The 20,000-nt window shown below is 40.5% G+C and overlaps 3 protein-coding genes across 4 annotated transcripts in view; 1 reads left to right on the top strand and 2 right to left on the bottom strand.

The window, feature by feature from the left end:
- The window catches only part of LOC102296807 (TELO2-interacting protein 1 homolog), a 15,128-nt gene extending 13,701 nt beyond the window's left edge, over positions 1-1,427 (bottom strand). The window contains exons 1-2 of the mRNA XM_005952134.2: positions 1,283-1,427; positions 1-756 (exon numbers count right to left, since the gene is read on the bottom strand). The exon at positions 1-756 is cut by the window's left edge and continues 2 nt beyond it. Coding sequence (XP_005952196.1) covers positions 1-724 — 724 coding nt within the window. The 5' untranslated portion in view covers positions 725-756; positions 1,283-1,427. The remainder of the gene's footprint in view (positions 757-1,282) is intronic.
- A 258-nt stretch (positions 1,428-1,685) lies between these two features.
- On the top strand, positions 1,686-6,374 carry zgpat (zinc finger, CCCH-type with G patch domain). Its single transcript, XM_005952135.2, has 7 exons — positions 1,686-1,876; positions 2,251-2,903; positions 3,072-3,205; positions 3,296-3,463; positions 3,875-3,997; positions 5,341-5,752; positions 6,135-6,374. The coding sequence occupies exons 2-7, from the start codon at positions 2,296-2,298 to the stop codon at positions 6,271-6,273; spliced, it is 1,584 nt and encodes a 527-aa protein (XP_005952197.1). The 5' UTR covers positions 1,686-1,876; positions 2,251-2,295; the 3' UTR covers positions 6,274-6,374.
- A 2,296-nt stretch (positions 6,375-8,670) lies between these two features.
- Positions 8,671-20,000, bottom strand: part of LOC102297605 (neuronal acetylcholine receptor subunit alpha-2) — a 15,422-nt gene continuing 4,092 nt past the window's right edge. The window contains exons 3-6 of one of the 2 annotated variants that reach the window (XM_005952136.2): positions 19,734-19,778; positions 19,537-19,646; positions 15,499-16,930; positions 8,671-13,506 (exon numbers count right to left, since the gene is read on the bottom strand). In XM_005952136.2, the coding sequence (XP_005952198.1) occupies positions 13,381-13,506; positions 15,499-16,930; positions 19,537-19,646; positions 19,734-19,778 (1,713 nt within the window). In that variant the 3' untranslated portion in view covers positions 8,671-13,380. Of the gene's footprint in view, positions 13,507-15,498; positions 16,931-19,536; positions 19,779-20,000 lie in introns of both variants that reach the window. The other variant, XM_042216914.1, reaches the window with a different exon arrangement.

Here is a 20,000-nt window from a genome sequence, read left to right as displayed (position 1 = left end):
TGATGGCCCGGACTGTGACTGCATGGCCTTGCCTCAAATCTCCTGTAATGATCCTGGCCGTAGCCATGGTGATTCCAGGTAAAAATGATGCCATGGCGCTGCCTACAGAGCATCGCTCCTCTGATGATGGGACTACGTGTTCCTGGGTGCAGTCACACTGCAGAGTCAAAGCCTGGAGGCACTTCAAGGCTGCTGTCTGTATATCTCGAGATTTCTCCTTCTCTCCCAAAGCCAGCAGCAGTGAAACGGCAGCACCCAGCCCAGGCAGCATAATCGGTTCAAAGAGTTTGAACACTATATCACCATAAGCAGCATGAAGCAGGGCATCCAGGCACCTCAGAACAGCTGATTTTAGCTCCTCTGACGTATCTGCAGGCTTCCCGGGATCAGCTGAAGAGGACAGGCACAGGCAAAGCTCGGAAAAGAGGTCGTGGAGGGTTTCCCAGCTGTGGATGCAAGTGTTCTCCAAAACATAGCTTACTGCCTCGGTCACAGACTGCACCAGCTGCTCCTTCTTAGCCCCGGGGACTTTAAGGACAAATCGAAGAGGGAAGAGGACGTACTCCTGAAGCTGCTGCAACGTGGCATCGTTGACTTCTTTTAACTGGCCTTTGAGTGTCTCCACATTAACCACTGTGGGCTCTCGGGTGAGCAGGACACAGGCTGGGCGCAAGTAGGCAAAAGCAATCTTTGGATCGCTTATTTGAGACATGGCTGGAGGCATCACTGCAGGGGTGCTTAGGTGATGGAGGATGGCTAGAAATGCAGAACACGAGAGTAAGTGCTGTAAGCAGCCGGGAAGCTGTCTGTGCTGCTCAAGAAGATGTAATTTTATTGATTTATTTTGCTACTTTGTCTTTGTGATTGAATATGATTTGGTCAGCTGGTAACTTTGAAGGCCTATATTTACAGGTTAATTACATAAAAACCTACTTCTACAGTATGATCACAGGTACAGCCTTTGTATATAAATGGCATTACAATGCTTTACATCTTACTGTCAATAAAAGAATCCATCCGAATTTGCATGCACCAGCTTCACTGATAGTTATGATGTCTTGTGTTGCCAAACACTAGCGTTGGTCCCTTGTATCCGTTAGTACAACTATAACACTTTTGGAAGACTTGTTTGCTTCATGTAGATCTTAGGATACGGAATACAAACTTAACAAGAGCATGTCTAAGAAGACGAGTCTACCATGTAGCTGAACTACAGCATGCTGACAGCATCCAGCTTCTAAAGCACCACTGCGGTACCAGCGTCAGTATCAACACGGCCTACCTTCACATTGTTAGGTTTAAGTGGAGCCCCCCTTCCGTGAAAGCGACTGGAAATGCTTGCCTTTACAATGAAAAATTAGATTTTTACAAACAGATGAAGCTGTGCCGATAACCAGCATCATGAGTCTGCGCCAACGACGCACATGTTTAACGTAAACTAAGGCTTCCGACTTTGGGTCTTTGTCTTCAAAATAAAACAGAATTTTCTTCCTATGACAGAAACCCTATAAAATGTGTAAAAAAAACATCGGGGAATTTATAGAATTTTTTATGAGAAAGACGTTTGCTACAGAGAAATCCCCATTTTTAAGCTTGTTCTGACAATTTTTAGCTCTCGAAACGGTTTGACGATTAACGATGTTAGCTTTATTTTGAAAGTAGAGTATTCCCAAAGGAAGTCCATTCATTTAAGCGAGCTTGACTACTGATCGGACGTCAGACTCATACATATAGGCATATGTTTGCCGGTGCTGCACAATTCTAGTATCTGTATTTAGTTATTTGAACTAAACATATTTTGAATAAAGAAGATTTTGTTGGGGCTGTCATTTTCCGTCGCCGTGGTGGACATGAGACAGCTACCCTAATTACAAAGGTAATACAAGTGTCGTAAAAGTTAGCTTAAAGACGGCTAACAGCTAAAACAGTCTGTGATGATGTTACAGACATGATTATTTTGCTACGTTAAATCCTTGACAAATGTTATGGTACCTCGTAACACACCAAAACACACAGTCGATGCTCTTATTACAATGAAATCACATCTTTTAGATGTGGTTTTGTTGTCTACCTCAGATTTACCAACATTCACGAAGCTATGCTTCCTCTTTGTCCTGTTGTCACTCAAATATCTGGAAATTTCTTCTCTTGCTATAAATAAGTGGCCCATAAAGTGTGACTTTCGAAATGATCTTTCTTCTTATATCTAGATTCCCCTTTTATCTTTTGCATCTTGTTTTTTTTCGCAAGGGGATAAGCTGCCGGTTCCTGCCCTGGCTCGTACCTAGGGTCAGCATGGATGAAGAATCCCTTGAGGCAGCCATCGCTGCCTATAGTGCCCAGTTGCAGCAGGTGGAGACAGCCCTGTCTGCCGGCCTGGACCCCACCCAGCACTCAGACCTGCTCAAACTGAAAGAAGATCTCTGTCAGCTGATAGAGCTCACTGAGGCCAGCCTGGTGTCTGTCAGAAAAAGTCAGCTGCTTGCAAGCCTCGAGGAAAGTAGCGAACTGCAAGCGAATGCATTAGAAGCAGCTACTGATGCAAACGGTGGACTTGATGCTGAGTTTGCTGCTTTCTACTCTGAACTTGGGGAGTCTTCAGGTAATAGCTCAGATTCCAAAGAGAGAACTAAGGAGGGGGGAGGGGAGGAGGTGGATTATGAAGAGGAAGAAGAAGAAGAGGACAAGGAAGAAGAAGATGCACTAAGTGGTACCAAAGTAAGAGCGCCCTATCGGACAACATGGGGAACATTGGAGTATCACAATGCCATGGTAGTGGGGGCAGAACCGCCAGATGGAGATGAGGCACAAGTGCGAGTGCTCTACATCTACCCCACCCAGAAGTCTATGAAACCCTGCCCGTTCTACTTGGAGGATAAATGTCGCTTTCAGGATAACTGCAGGTAAATTATCACTTTCACTGAGGCGACCATAAATTACTGACAGCGTGATTTAAATTCGGGGCTTCTGTCAGTTCAGTCCCTTACAAGATTATTGTATCATCTACTTGGATCTCAGATCTGTACACACAGATCTGAGATCTTATATTTGGTGTTTTTTCACTATCAAAGGTTTTCTCACGGTGAGGTGGTCTATGTGTCGGAGCTCAGAGAGTTCCTAGACTCTGATCTCAGTAATCTGGAAGAAGGTTCATCTTGCTTGGCTCGTCATGAGGACGGTATCTGGCACCCAGGCAAAATAAAAGGTATTCTGTTCACAGAGTGGTCGTAATGTAAACACAAAAAAAGGATGAAGAGGTATAAAGAAATAACTCAAAGCCTTCCTCTCACTTTAGAAATTGACAGCGGTTTCTACACTGTGAAGTTCGACTCGCTGCTGCTGAAAGATGCCGTGGTCGAGGCCGATGGCGTTATCCCACCTTTAAGGGAAGATGACCCGCTGTCATCAGAGTCCGACTCGGATGACATCGGTGATGGAGATGATGCTATGGGATATGCAAAAGGTGTGTTTACATTTTGTAAGAAAAAACAAATCAGCCACAACATCAGAAAATATAATCTTTAAGTCTGCCTGTCAATAAAAAAGGCAATGGGGTTCAGAGGCACTCACTTAAAAAAAGAAAAAAAGAAAATGAAGAGGCTGCATGGTGTCGTGATTTCTCTTGGCAAGTGAACGATCACCTGCTCGATTCACCTTTGGGGTTTTGTCAGTAAAACTGTGGTAACTCTTTCTGACAAACAAACAGCTGAAAGTAGCTTATGTTAAAAAAAGTTTCATGTCAGGACATCATAGAGAACGATATTAGTAAAAATGTATCTGTCATAGCTACACATTGGGCCAGTTATTAATATGAAGAAGGGTTTTCTTGACTTGAAAAAAGAACTGACTGTGTCTTTTACTTGTTGTGCAACAGTTATAGACTCTGCTGTGGAACCCAATGAAACATCAAGCAGTGCTAATTTTGGTGGCTGGGAGGCGCATACCAGAGGCATTGGATCCAAGCTCATGCTCAAAATGGGCTACGAATATGGAAAAGGTGAGTGCAAACAGTGCACAACACAGCGCTGAGGCTCAGAAGTCACAATGTCCACTCCTGGCATGCTGTTTGAAAATCAGCTAACCTAACTCTTTGCATTCATTTTGTTTTATTTTTAATTCTTGAGTTTTAAAAATAGGACAAAACATACATTTAAGACACTTTTTAGAAACAAGAATAAGTAGCACCAAGATTAGGAGAGGTTGTGATGGTGTGTGGTTAGTGTAAGACAGTGGTGTTTGGGTGAAGCAGTTATTTTCTTTAACAAGACGCGAGAGGGCAGTAAGGTGCACATTAAAATCATATACAATGCATCACAGCTCAAAAGTGTGTCATCTAACAATAGACACACAAATGTCTATGCTTAAATTTGTGTTTGTCCAGTTTTATTTTCACATTGCTCTGTACATGATTGTATGTTTGTCACGTTAACGAAACAAGTTTTCATATTAACTTAAAGTGGTTTGTGGTATATTCAACCCAAACAAATGTCTGTCCAAAATAAAATCAAGTCAAGTCAGATGTTTTTGTATAGCACATTTAAAAGACATAGATCGGTCTTCAAGTTTGAGTTGAAGATTTCCAATCAGACCTACTTTGTTTTTTGGTTTGTGTGGGAGGGGTGGGTTGTTTATTAGGAAAAAGCTTAGATATTACAAACAGCCTCTTCCATGATTTTCTTCCTACTTTTGTCATACAAAAGAGGGAGAGCAAGTACCAAAAGTAGAGATAACTAATTCAATAACATTGATTAATTATCATTAAAGGAATGAAAGACAAAAAACAAAAAATGTTCCCAGTATCTTTTGGTTCTTCCAGTCTAATATTCAGTTGTTGAAAGGAGGAGAAATAACCTATATAAAATTATAAATAAAATTATTTATAATGGTAGTGTGTGTGTGTTTGTGTACACATCCATCCATCTATCTATCTATCTATCTATCTATCTATCTATCTATCTATCTATCTATCTATCTATCTATCTATCTATCTATCTATCTATCTATCTATCTATCTATCTATCTATCTATCTATCTATCTATCTATCTATCTATCTATCTATCTATCTATCTATCTATCTTTCTTTCTTTCTTTCTTTCTTCTGGTTTTCACTGTCACACTCTATCATTTTTTGTGTGTAGGTCTGAGATTGAGAATTACAGTCAAACTACTAAACTAACATTAAGTTAGATATTGGCTAACTGGTGTCTTAGTTAACATATTTAGAATTAATACAAATGCATTTTCACTGCACAGTGAATCCTAATAAAAATCTATGTATACAGATGTAAGAAGCACATTACACTGTGTTCTTCTTCACTCACTGTCTTTTATGTTTTCAGGCTTGGGAAAGCTCCAGGAGGGCAGAGTGGAGCCAGTAATGGCGGTGGTACTGCCCAAAGGAAAGTCTTTGGATCAGTGTGCTGAGTTCACCCAGAGACGCACCCAGAGCAAGGCTGCAAAGGACGGCGCACAAACAGGCCGCCCAAAGCGGCGCAGAAAGCCTCGGGTCGCTACCAGAGGGGGCCAGACCGTTTTTGACTTTCTCAACCACAAGCTTGGAGGCAAGACCGCTCATCCTCCCGAGGGGGGTGCTGTTGCGCCATCAGCGGCAACCGGGGTGGAGGCTTACCGGGGAGGAAAAAGCACCAAGAGGAGTCTGAACGTGAGGCTGTTCCAGGCTGCCGAGAGGGTGTCCCAGACCGAGAGGGAGATCCAGAAGCTGAGCGAGTCACTCAGCAGACAGGCAGGCAGGTCAGTACTGGGGTCAGTGCACAGTCTTCATTAGCTGTACTGCAACCTTAGCCAATTGTTTCCCCACAGAGCCTCAGCAGCTGCTGTCACATTAGAAACCATTGCATATATCGCTCTGCTTACACAATACAACAGTCTATTGTGAGATATGAAGCATGTGGAACTTGAGTTGCTATAATGTTCCTGACAGTTAAAGTGATAATTAATGTGAGTTTACAAAGAAGGACTGTGGGAGTTGCGCGAAAATGTAAATAAGGTGTGAAGTTGCGAGGTTAGACACATGGTTCTGTGGCCAACGCAGCTAAATTCAGTTTGACTCATCATCTCATCTCAATTCCTAATCTGTCTGGGTTTTTTTTCATTTATTTTTATGTGTGCAAAGGGACCCATCCATAGTGAAGCAGTTGGAGGAGAAACTGTCAGCGGCCCGCCGGCTGTTGGTCCAGCACAAAGCCCAGGAGCTGTCCATCCAGAGAGAGCACAAGAAGGCCGACACACACAAGAAGATGACTGAGTTCTGAGCTCAGTTGTCTCTCAAAGACATGGAGGATAAAGGAAAGCACTGCGAGCCTGAAATGAACTTTTGCTCCCGCCCTTATGTCAGGTTTTTTTTTTTTTTTTTTTGCTACACTGCATTTGAAGACTTGTTTTTTTCCAGTCGTTTCTCACCGCCGTCTCTTGATGCAGAGTGAATCCGCTGCTCTTCATTTATTTTTAAGCGCTGGCGCATTATCCGCTCAGCATTGATGTTTTTTTGATTTCCAGCTGCACAGGTCTCAATAATGTTCAAAAATATTTTTCATTTTTAATGAACTTCTGTTTTCCTAGCTGTATTTTTCTTCACCCGAACTGAAAAAAAGAAAAATATATAGCTTGTTTGGAGAACCTATTGTGTGCCTTCCTTTGTTCTTAACCGCGCACACCTGAGCTCCACTTTAAACTGAATGGACTGTGTAACAGAATTTATAATGTGCTCCCATTGTTAGGCTTCTCTGGCAGAGGTTTCGATCGCTCTGGCCGAGCACCGCTCCAGTGGTTGGTGCCGTATACTTGAACTTTCATACTTTTAAAATTACATCCTCAGGAGTTGGAAGACCTTTGCAGAGTTTTGAAGTTACGCCCACGCTTCTTACGGCTCGTACACACCATCTTTGAAGTTGCAACCGTAACCTTTCTGTTAAATAATGAATTTGGAGAGCAGCCTGCCTGCTCATAAAGTCTGACACACATTGTCTGTGGGGTTGGGTGGTGGCTACGTGAAGTAAAAGGTTGCAGTCGTGGTGCTGGGCAACCGTAGATCAGGCCTTCGTCCTTTTATAAGCAACTTCAAAACTGATGTGGCGAGGCATAATAACGCTATTACTTCAATTTATAAACACCTCCATTTAGAATCTCAAATGAGTCCAGTGAGGTTTAGTGTGAGTTGGAGACCATGACAGACAACTAGAGGAACTGGTGAGCAATCATATCGTGTCTGAAGGAAGACAGATTGTACAATCACGCTAAAGCAGTAACAGCTGCAGTGAGATACAGTGTAAGCCTGTGCACGGGGGTCTACTGGAGAAGGCGGGAAAGCCACAGAGGCAGAACTCCTAAACCACCTTCTCTCCGTACCCTGAGGGAAGCCCCCGCTTGCACCTCGGTCTGTTGAGTGACAGCACTTTGACTGCTGATGACTGCAGGGGTGACGCTGAATTCGCTGATCATGGGCTAAATGCACTATGTGTGTTGATTTAATAGGATCCCTTGAGGGTCTGTGCTTCACGCTTTACCCCATTTATGAGGGTCCAGTCAGTGCCCAGCTAGAGGCAGATTCACTGCGTGTCCTACTGTGGTCGTAGTGTCTGCATGGTTGGGTGTATGAGTGCACCACACACTCCCACAGACACTCGTGCCATAAGAATTTGCTGGGGCAGTTTTTAACTGCGCTTCTCGGTGCCTCACAATTATGTGAGGTGAAATTACTTCTATTACTGTATGTTACTTGTGTTCATATTATATAGGTAACACATTACTCTGTTAATTTTTACTTGCTTTTAACTTTTTAAAAGAGTGTTACTCTGAACATGTAGATCAGCTGAGCTTTCTAATGTTTTTGTTTAATACTCCTGAGAAAAGTGTGTGTTTTTATGCCCTATTCATTAGGTTTCACAATCACTGTCACAAATATTGTAAATATTTTCTTATGTACAGTCATATACAGGGTAGGAAATAAAGACATATGGTGCAGGTGGATGTCATTCTAGCACAGACAGGTTTATTGGCACACATCTTACAGATTAAAAAAAAAACAGCCCAACGTTATAAAAGTATAAGGTTATTATCAGATATCTGGTTCAGTCTCTTACAGTGAACCTCACGCATGAATACAAATGTCTCACTTTCTTTGTGATGAATATTGCTGAAAACTGTGAACTGATTCAGTTATCTAGCAAACTATTTTGTGTCTGAACTCACAGAATAGATTATTAAAGTCATGCTAACTGTCTCAGTGTTCCAGTTTTTACACTTAGTGGTGTTCCTGAGCTAATAGGCTTTGAAAAGGTGCAAGTAAAATCCTGCCAAGGGCTAGAGACCCCTGCACCTGCTCTGGCTGATCTTAAAGCCCCAGAGCTGGCCTCCAACCTGTAATCTCACCTCCAGCTGACCCTCCAGCTTGAGGCTGATTTATTTCATTAACACGGAGGAAATGAAATAGGACTTCCAGTATTAAGTAAACAGTCAAAACTGCTTTGATATAAAAGCCAATGTCTGACCGCAGTGTTTATGGTAATCTGTCTGACTTTATCTTTGTAAGTTTTACGTCTAAACATGACCATGAAACCTGCATTGTATTCATTCAGGTTACTTTAAAGGTAGAGCTCTTCCTGCTCGGGTTTACAGTAATTATAGAAATGCTTTAATGGCTGAGTTTGCCAGTGATGTTCTGACTGCTTCCCTAACAGGCGCAGGCTGTTCTTTGGCCAGTTGGCATTGAATCTTGGATGCAGATGCTGTTCCCTTGTGAAGATTTTGGCTCAATATACTAGTTTTTGAATCGTGAGTTTTACTTGAGATGAAAGTGACTTTGTGAAAATCTCTCTAGGATGCTTTTAATGCTCCCAGAGAAGCACGAGTGACTCCCAAAGCACTTAATGCATACTGTTTAAATACAAAATATTCTCATCTGACACAAATACACTGTAATCATGAAAACATGACTCTTCACATATGCAGCACTCTGTTCTATACATTGAAGGCCTTGCTATCTACCTTGTATGCACACTTATTACCAATTAACAGTTAACAAGTTTTCTTTTTACAATTTTGCATGATGCATGAAATTGACATGTTTTTCCATCAGTTTACACTTAATAACACATCAATGACTCACTCGAAGGTATTTTGAATATTGTCTCAGAACTGAGTCTTCTTGCTAAATCAATTTTAGCTTTGGATGGGATGTGAGGACTCTGTCCCATTCTCCTGAAACATCCATTTAAACTCTGTCAGTCTGGATGGGAACCATCCTTGAGCTGCCATCTGCAGGTGGCATACTGACGTTAAGTCTGGTCTTTGGTGGGGCCACTCAAGTGGCAGCATTGTGCTGAAACCACACTTGGACTTCATTTCAGTGTCATGTTGAAAGGTGAACCTTCATCCCAGTTTCAGGTTGCTGGACTCTGGAGACTCTGTTCTTCTAGGACTGTTCTGGATTTTAATGCATTCACACCACCTTCAGTCCTGACCCGTCTCTTTGTCCCTGTCACTGAGAAGCACCTTTGTGTTCACTACAAGGATAGTATTTCACTGTGGGGCTGAATGAGGTGATTGAAGGAGCCTGCTGTTTACCAGACATAAAACTTCTGGAGTTCTGCTCAGAGAGTTCAATTTTGGTTTCAGATCAGAAAATATATTTCCTGGTAAAAGCAAAGCTGACTGACATTATTAATTTTTACATATATTTGCTAGAAAAAATGGGGCACAGCAAAATACTAAAACATGCAAACACAAATGGAACTACAATATACAAGGCAAAAACAGAGTTTGTACAATTTTAATAAGCTTGAAGGACAATATTTGGTATGACCACCTTTACTGTCCGACACAGTCTGAATTCTTAGGTAAACTTTTTGTAATGTCTTTTAGCGGTCTTCTGGAAAAGAGCCTTGAATGCCCTCCAGGTATCTTGAAGGAAATTCAAGGCTTTTCTTTGGATGTCTCTGTGTAGATGATCCCACACTGCTTTAGTAATGTCAAGGTGTGATCTCTGGGGAGGCCAAATCTATTGCTGATATTATTCCACTGTATGTTTTTCAGTCCAGGCATGCTTTTAATACACTACTAGTGTGTTTGGGATGATTGTAATGCTGAAAAATGAAACCAATCAGATGATTTCCATGATTTTTGCATGTTTTCTTCATTCTAAATTCCAATTCAATTTTGACCAAATCCAACTCCACTGGCTGAAATGTAGCTCCTGACCATGACAGAGCGTCCACCATACAATGCAAATGAGTGTAGATACTCACTGTTGTGCGTCTCTCCTAACATCCTGCATATTGACAGCAATTTGAAGCAGAAAAATTCTATTTTGGATTTAGCCCACTAGATTCCCTTGCGCTGTCATTGATTTTCAGTTCAGTTCTTGTGTAATGTGGCATAGCTCAGCCTTTTCTCCCTGTTTCCCTTGCTTAAGAATGGCTTCTTGACAGCCACTCTTCCGCTGAGACCATTTCTGCTGAGGCTTCAGCGTACAGTCAACCGTCCAGATGCATCTCTCGGTTCCTGTGTCTAGTCTTTGCTGGATTTTACCTAGGACTTTCATCGATAGCTTTTAGGCCTCACAGTTCTTCTCTTTTCCTTTGCTTGTCCAATTTTCACAGACTTTTTAAGGACAGTCCCCACACCATGCCATACCCATTATATATAGATTAGTATTAATAAGGAAGCAGCTATCATTAAGTTCATCTTCTTTGCAGGAAATAACCAAAATTTTGAAATCAAAATGTCTACATTAATTATCCGAGCAGGGGCATATGTATCTCAGAAGACAATCACTTAATTGAAATTAGCACTGAAGGTCAATTTTTCATAAAGGTAAATTCAATAGCATGACATTTAGCTGTAATTAATAACACTGTGTACTTACATGGCATTTGGCATTGCTTCCTTGAGGAAGCCAACACAAAGGACCTTTATGGAATTTTGCCATTTGCTTTTCTACAAGTATTTAATGCTGAAATTATGCATGAGATCTGTGCTGAAAAGGCATGGCTTATCATTTAATGAAAATTAGTTTGTGGTTTCATAAAGACCACGCTCATTTCATATTAGAATTATAATAACACTATGCTGTGGTATTGTGTATCCTTGGAAAACTGGTGGGATAAATGGAAATTAATATCCGTTCTTATATATAAATCTTTGAATGCAGACAAAAGATTTAAACTCATGTTTGTCATATGCTACATTTTTGATATTGCAACAAAGCCAGAGCACTCATTTGTATTTCAGGCTATCGCCACCTTTTTTTCTCCAGCGTTTGTCCTGAAACGTACGAATAAACAGGGAGCACGGCAGCTATTTCACCTTGTTCAAAGTGCAGTGTTTCCATATTGTGCTAAATTGCTGTTTTCTCTTGTCTGTGAATTTACATAATGATCAGTGGTTAGTCGTCTGCTGAGCAAGTGGAAATGCAATAGTTTGTTTGTTGAGGTCAAAATTGAGGTCGTTACTTTGGGTATTCAGGTGTAACATTACATGCTTTTAAATCTAATCGGATGTGGAGTTTTATTCACGCGGAGCTGCAGGGTGCTGATGTACGAACACAGGATTAAAGTGGAGTAATTGAATACTTTTTCTTTTCACACACAATTCAGTGATACACGTTTTTTCTGTTCCTCATGTTTCATCAGTTTTGTTTTGTTTTTGTTTCATTTCCACTTCTTTAAGTTATTTAGGCCAACAGTTCAAATTTCTAAAATAGAAATATTAAAAAAGCCTTTTCATACATTCACATACCTAATCTAGATGCTTTCCATTTAGCTTTATTTTATTTCACATGAAATTAATATAAGTAGACATGTGCCTATAACTCTTTATGTGACATAACGAAATCAAACAAGGCTTTCAAAAACATCTCACACACGCACGACAAAGGTGAGGGTGAATTTGGCACAAAGGCAAAGAATACAAAAAATAAACCCAACAAAGAGTGTGAGGGTGTTAAAGAACTACATGGACTTGAACTGAAACTGAAGTGAAGCATCTAAACTAGAAATGTGTGTGCAAAATGTACAGTGATGTGCTTTTGAACTAAAATAAACAATGAAATAATTATTTAATGCAAAAAAAATCTGTCCGGTCAGCTGTACAGTTCTGTTAAGGCCCATAATTATTTAATGATTGCTTTACTTCTTGCAAATTTTATAAGTGCTCCTAAATATAGTATCTGCTTTAGCTATTCTTTGAGGACAGAGGGACACGTGAGATTAATTTCTGTAACGTATTTTAAAAAAAACATCCAAAAAGCAGGTCCTCCTGTGGAAGCAGCGAATGAATAAAACTAAATGTAGTTAAGTGTGAAACCCTCCTCTGCCAACTTATTTTAAAACACTGCAGTACAATTAACCTTTGCTCTGTGCATGAAATAGTTTTTCACAGAATAGTGGTGTACTCATTAATAAATTTTAATTATCTTTTTTTATATAGCTGTTGTAGATACTGAAAAGATCCATTATGGGAAGCGACAGAAGTCAGGTCATAATGAAAGCGGAGAGGACGCTGGAATTAAATGTTGGAACTAATGAGTAACAAATTCATCTCAAAATCTTCCACGCTAAGGTAGAATAATAATATTACCAGCATCGCCACATTTATTGTCATCATCCATATCAGTTTCTGCTCTACTTGTTAAACCAAAAGAAGCAAAAGAGATGGAAAGAATGACAACGATCTGCAGTAAAAGCAAAGAGAATGGCTGAATGGATGTGCTAGAGTTAGAAAGTTGCAAAGCTGCATGTTTGCTTACCTGTGGAGTGACTCTTGCACAAAGCAGGACACCTGAATGCACCCAGCCAAGAATTCTGGCAATTAGGTTTCAAAGAAACAATCGTTTTATGAACATATGTATTTTTTTGTATTTGGCGAAAGCACTGTACATTGATCTGTTCCACAGTCCACATACTGCAACACTGACATTACTGAAGGAATGTTAAAAGTTAGCTATATATTCAACTTTACACAGTCTTATGAACAGCTCCCGGCGCCTACAGTCTTTGTCTGTCGGTGGCATCATCCATAGTTCTTCATGGGTTAGAGTCAATTTTTCACTGTTTTTTACAAGAGTATCTGATTGAGCCATACAGCTCAATGTCAGAACGGAGTGACATGGAAGGATATTTTTGCTGTTGGCCTTTTGCCCTCATAAAGAATTTATATGCCCACTGAAATCGATGATAGATATTTCATCTTGTCTTTTAGCGAGTAACCTTCCGATGACCCGGCCTAAGAGCGAGAAATGTGACAAGTAGTCCTTTTGAAAAACAGAAAATAAAAAGATATGTGGTAAACCTTTTTTTTGTTAAGAGAATGGGGGAACACGTCCTTCTGTCTGTCCGTGTTCTCTTTCCCTTGATGCAGAGATTCTAGATCATTCCAGCCAGCCAAGGAGGAAGAAAGAGTCCCACAGATCCCAGTATACACACCAGCACAAACATCCAGAGGAATATCCTGTCAATGACCATGGCCACATACTTCCAGTCCTCCTTGACCTAGCAGAGAGGGGAAACAGCACAGGGGGACATTTCAAATTTCACTCCACACCACCTTCCTTTTCTACCAGCTGTCAGTTTTCACCCTTGATTGATTTCTCACGAATGGCTGATTTTTTCATTATGAGTCTGCTATCTCTTAAATGTCAGTCAATCCTTGCTTGTGTCTCTTATGAAAAATTCAAGGTCAAATTGCGGAGGTCCCATTGTTTTAAAGACAGGCCTATTCTGGTTAGAGCTCGAAAGCATATTGTGGCGTCGACGGTGACTGATGTCAGTGAATACAATAGGTTTTTATTACATTTGCTCACATATATCCTCCAGAAACGTATTTTTCCCCTCTCAGAAACTTTATAATTAGCATTTTATCACTATGTGCTGAATTTTTTTTAATTATTTGACACGTAATACTTGTTCCAAGCACAGTTTCAGGGTTATGTTTGAAAGCAATAAAGAAAATTCACTTGTCTAATGGTCAATTTTAATTAGGTTGCATAAGCATTTGTATGTGCGACTGTTCACACTGAGTTGCCCATAAGAGCTTCTAAATAAGACAGTGTTCTTTTATCATCAGAAAATCACGATTACTGTTATTACTGACTCAGTCATGTCACTTTTATCTTGCTTTTTAATAATGAGTAATGGTAGATTGACTTGTCATTTATGGGTCTGATACTTGATTGTCATTATGTGTTTATGTGCTCTTCCTTTCTTGCATCCCTTCTGAGTTTTTGGGTATGCGCATCCTCAACATATGCAAAAGCCATGGGAGCAGTATATAAACATGTATGTAAATGCCAACAACAAATGTTTTGAAAAGAAACAAATATGATATTGAAAGTCTTATTATACTTTGTATGATTTACAGTGAGCAGAATAAGTAGTTTAAAAATATATTCGTGTTGGCAGGGGTGATTTGGCCCTGTTCTTTTTCTAGTCAATAACATTTTTAAAGCCTACTCCTAGTACACAGCATAGACAGGAAAAAGTACAGTATGTGAACAATGCTGCATGCAGTGGAGCTCTGCATACATAGATGATAAAAAGCAGATAACAACATAACCATTTTTTTATTTTTATGCAACACACAAAGGACAGCCCACACTGCTTAAAACACACTATTTTTCCAGTTATTCTGCAAAGCAGCACGCATTTATCTGAGAACTGTAACACGATTTATTTGTTGTCACTCAGTGGCTGAGTTCAGCTTAGCTGGATCTCTGACATGCAAAATAACAGGGTTACTTGTTTGTTCAGGATTACTTTCATCCTCTTTTGCACGAGAAAAGAAAGAAGGGGAGGAGCACTGCTTGGTGGGAGTGAGCACAGGGAACATACATGTAGGCTTTTTGCATGGAAGTACATTTCACCCCTGTGGGATCCAGTCAGAATCTACTGTTTTTATTTAATGTTCCTCTGACACCTTAAATGCCTGCAGGCAAACGATGCGAGGTAGTTATGGGGTTTTTTTTACAAACAAACTGACCTTTTAGAAATGTCCCCCGCTGAGGTACCATGTTTCTCCTGCTGGGATCTGACTAATTTTGAAATTGAACAAATCGTGACAGATCAGGTATTGGATTTTATTCTCCCATTTACTTCAGTCTCTAAATCGTAGCTCAAAATTACACAGTGTGGTTTTTGTCCTGTCTGTCTCCTCTCATTCCCTACTAGCCATGGCAGATAGCTCCCTGAGCCCGGTTCTGCCGGAGGCTTCTTCCTGTTAAAAGGGAGTTTCTCCTTCCCACTGTTGCAAAGCGCTTGCTCATAGGGGGTCATTTGATTGTTTTGGGGTTTCTTTTTCAAATTATTGTAGGGTCTTAACATTAAAATATAAAGCACCTTGAGGTGACTGCTGTTGGGATTTGGCAATAGATAAATCAAAAATTGTGCTAAAAGCCCTTATTTAATTTCTGAAAGGATTTCACTTGTGTTTAAAACAGAACATTTAGAAACATTATTACCAAGGCTTGATCGTTTCTGTCTACTCACTGAAAAGTCTGCATCTTCTGCCCTGAGATGATCAGCGATGTACTGCACTCCCTCTATAGCCCGTTTCATAGCTGGAGAAATAGTTGGAATCACAGCATCCTGTTGGGTACTTGCATCTTTTGTGGACTCTGCTGTTAGGGTTTCTGCTAGCTGATCTGTAGGAGGAGTTTTTTTCAACTGCCCCATTATTCCAGAGACCCCATCATCATGCAGACAGCAGTACTGGACACTGCTGGAGCGACACAGATGTCTGGCTTTCTGAGGAAGCGACTTCTGTTGGTCACACATTTGCTCTACGCTGTGGGAGCGACCATTTGGGGCCAGTCTACTTGGTTCTTCCCTCGACAGGTTGCGAAGTGGACCCAGTGGCAAAGTTGGGGGCAATGACAATTGGGAAGAAGACGAGGCCGCTGAGTTGTGTCTGCGTAGGGGTTGCTTCTCTGAGAGAACTGAATACTGACCAGATGTGGATTGGCTGAAAATGTCGGCCTTCAGTGGGTGATCTTCTTCATTGTGCTTCCCAAGAGGGGAAGAGGGTGGAGATGGTGAGCAGACGAGTATGCTTGGGCTGTCAGACTGTGTCCTTGTGATTATATTTTCAGCCTGGGCCATTTGTATTAACCCAGTCTCTAGGCCTGTCCAGAAGGCCTGAGAGTTGCCTGTGGCAGATATCGTTGTTGGACGGTGCATCATCTCAATAAGCTTCTTGCAGTGCTGCTTTGCGGTGCCTGGCGGACGCTTCATGAAGAGGACCTGAGGTACCAAGTCCAGGAATACTCTGCGGACCCAGTGAGGCATGCCATGTGTTTGTGGGGATCGGTGGTGTACATTCAACACAAAGACGGTAATTATGATGGAGAGCGTGACAAAGACCATAGTGAACAGCAGGTATTCACCAATCAGTGGTATGACCAGAGATGTAGATGGTATTATCTCTGTTATCAGCAGGAGGAACACTGTTAAGGACAGTAGCACTGAAATGCACAAGGTAATCTTCTCGCCACACTGGGAAGGCAAATAGAACACCAGCACAGTCAAGCAGGAGATAAGCAGACAGGGGATAATAAGGTTTATAGTGTAGAACAATGGAAGCCTCCGAATGATGAAGTAGTAAGTGATGTCTGCATAGATCTCTGTGCAGCACTCATACTTTTTTGTATTGTACTTGCCCACTGCATTGACAATCACCCACTCCCCGCTCTCCCAGTAGTCCATCTGGTCCACATCACCGGCCATGCTGATCAGATCGATCTTGGCACGGTCATAGGTCCAAGAGCCGAACTTCATCTTGCAGCTTTGCTGGTCAAAAGGGAAAAACGTGACATCTATGCTGCATGAAGACTTATAAATGGCTGGTGGCATCCACTTTATCTGGCCATCGTAGAACAGATGCGCCTTTGTGAAGTGAGTAACTGCAAAGTCACCGTCGGCACTGCAGATGAAGACCAGGGGAGAAAGGTGGAAACACATATATCAGACTTACATCACATTTTAGCCCCTCTTTAATAAAGGAATTTTATAAGTTTAATTCTGGGTGATTTCTTCAAGCACTACTTTAAAATGTTCAAGGTCAGTCGCAGCTCACAGGTAGAGTAGATGTTCAGTTGCCATGGAGGTAACTAAGTCTTTTTCATTGGAAAACTCAAGTAACAAGTAAGTGGAATTTGACCTAAGATTTTTTGCTCAATAGATACAGGAGAAAGTTAAAGAAGTGGTGTTATCCGTTTTTACAGTTTCTAACCCTGTGAAATTCAGAGGTCGAGACTAATTTAAAATGTATTTAAAAGATTAAGTATTCTGAGTCATCAAATAAAAAGTGAAAATGTCTTCATCTATGTCAATGACACTTATGTTTATGTGTATACATCTCTAAATGGGCAAGATATCATGTCTTTAACATTCTGTTGGTGTCCAGTTTGTTCATTATTCAGTTCATTCATTTGTGTGATGGCTGCACTTACAGCCACACAGTGGTAATACCCACCATGTTAGTGTAGAGGCTTATAAGTAACATTGCATTCACATTTGTCTTTCTTTAAATATAGGAATTAATTTACAGGACAATAAATAACTGGTTTTGGTTTAGAGTTAATTCACATATCCACATAACACTGCATTCTAAAATAAGTGCGCACATTTTAGTTTACACTGTTATCTATGATTAATCTTTTGTTTTCTGAGTTACCTTAGTTGTTCCAGTCCGTTGATTAAGGAGCCAAGAGGTGGAAAAGGGACGGAGCGAGCTTCAAAGGAAGACTACAAATTGGTTCATGCCATAACTCGGGACCATGGGTTCGAGTTCATTATGTTTGGTTTAGTTAGGTTTTGTGTGTTTTACCCCTTCTTGTGTTTTTGTGGGCTGATCAGCCACTATTTAAGTTTTCCCTTTGTCTCGTTAAGTTAGGTCAGTTTGTTTGTGTTATCAGTATTGTTGTCAACTTTGAGTAGAGTTTTGTTAGTTTGACCTCTTTTATGGGCCCAAGAGTTTGATTCTTTTTGCATGAGTTAACCAGTTATGTTTTTTGGGTTAAATAAAAAATCATTTTTTTGGACTTTAACCTGTGCCTAAGTTTCTTTCACTGCTCGGTCCATCACACACAGTCTGTTGTTGCCTTTTTGTTATCTCTTCATGCCCTACTTGTGTTTGAGTCTGTCTCCATTGAGTTACTTCCTGTTTTATTTTGGTGTTCCTTGTCATTTTCTTTTCTTTTTTTTTTTGCAGTTCCTGTGTCTCATTATCCCTGATTTGTTCCAGCTGTGTTCCCCATCTTTTTCCACTAGCCTCATTAGCTTTTGTATTTATTGTCTCAGTCTTCCCTTGTCCTTTGTTGAGTGGCTCCATATTTCTGTGTGTTCTCTAATGTTTCTCTGAGTCTTGTAGTATTTGTTAGTGTTTCCTATCCTGGAGTAATTATTCCTCATTATTCCATTTTCCCGTTCTTATTTTGGACTGTTTCCCTTTCATCAATCCTCCACTTAATGCTTGCTTTATGCTGTACATTGCATTTGGGTCAGCAAGCAGCTACCACTTTCCACACAGCTTATGATTTTCTGTTTAGAGACGTTTATGGAACAATTCAGTGCTAACATGATATAATTTTCGAGACGTGAATGAGGTCTTCATGAGCCAGAGGAAAACAGAACTTGAAGATACGGTTTTGTCTCAGATCTGAAATCTCCTTTGTGTACACAACAGTCCTGCTTTTACACACCTGATACCAGTTATTACATCCACCCTCATCGTGTGAACCAGCAATCTCAGTTCTACATCTCAAGGTGCAGAGCTCATTCCAAACCATTCAGCTCAAGTCTACAGAGGAAATAGCTTGAACCTATGTAATCAGAAAACCCTTTTGATGTTTATTTTCTCTGAATGGACATGCAGGCTATTCACAATGTAACATTTTGCTGTTTAAATCAATGCTGTTTACAAAAGTCTTTGAGATATTGTGTCACAAATGCTCTTCACAAGTGAGATCGCCATGTTTTGCCTTACTAATTAAAAGAGAGACGTGACAAAGGTTCAGTCATTTCACCATGAAAACAACAATCTTTGTTCAATAACTTAAAAGTTGGATATTTAGCAAATTCGTTCATGAAATTTTCTTTCCTATTAGCCGACTTTTGGAAAAAATATTAATCCAGGTTTACTTGAGGTGCTCATACTAGATGCATTTTATCGTTGAAATACATCCAGTTACATTTCACCTTCTTATTCCCAGCCAAATATATTACTTTCTGTCATACTGAGCTTTGTTTGTAACCACATCCATTAGGAGTGACCTTGTTCACATATATTTCAACTAAATTACTTTATGACATTGGCACAGGACAAGATGTTTGGCACAACAGCAGATTCTTCGTGTTTTCCCTCAAGTCATGCCATCTGTTGGAATTAAACCACCAGAATCTGAGCATTACTTGCCATATGATCATTTTTACATTGAAATGTTGACATTTAAAACGCACAGGAAGCACACTGTGGGCCTGAAAAGAATCTAAATTTCATACAGCACAAAAAGGTGTTTCCTTCCTCACTTGTTGTAGAGGACAATGTCGGGTCTCCAGATAATCTCTGAGGGGATACGTATGGAGGTGACATTTTCATAATCCTCTGGGTTCCAGCGGAGTTTGTAATCGTTCCATTCCTGTTGCAAAACATTAATCATATTTATGCACCGCAGCGTTATACTGGACTGTATTTCACATGCCTTTTCTCTATCATCTTTTCTTACTTGCTTAACCCAGACATTTGTAGTCATCATCTGGTTCTTCTCATCCTTTTATGGAAAACAGAAAAGAGGATTACTCTGATTACAATGAATTCAACGTCCATCAGCACTTTATTACCACTGATAGAATTGAGTTTTTTCTTTCTCTCTTTTTTATGGTCCTCCCCCAAACTCATGGGGATGGGATTTTGTCCCCATAAGTGAGTGTTAGTCCCCACAAGTATAGTAGTATGGCAGTGGTCTGTCCTCACAAAGACATCTAAACAAGTA

The sequence above is a fragment of the Haplochromis burtoni genome, unplaced genomic scaffold (assembly GCF_018398535.1).
Source record: "Haplochromis burtoni strain Fernald_Lab_line unplaced genomic scaffold, NCSU_Asbu1 Contig_1342, whole genome shotgun sequence".
NCBI classification, from domain to species: domain Eukaryota; kingdom Metazoa; phylum Chordata; class Actinopteri; order Cichliformes; family Cichlidae; genus Haplochromis; species Haplochromis burtoni.
This window is presented reverse-complemented; position numbering and strand designations above follow the sequence as displayed.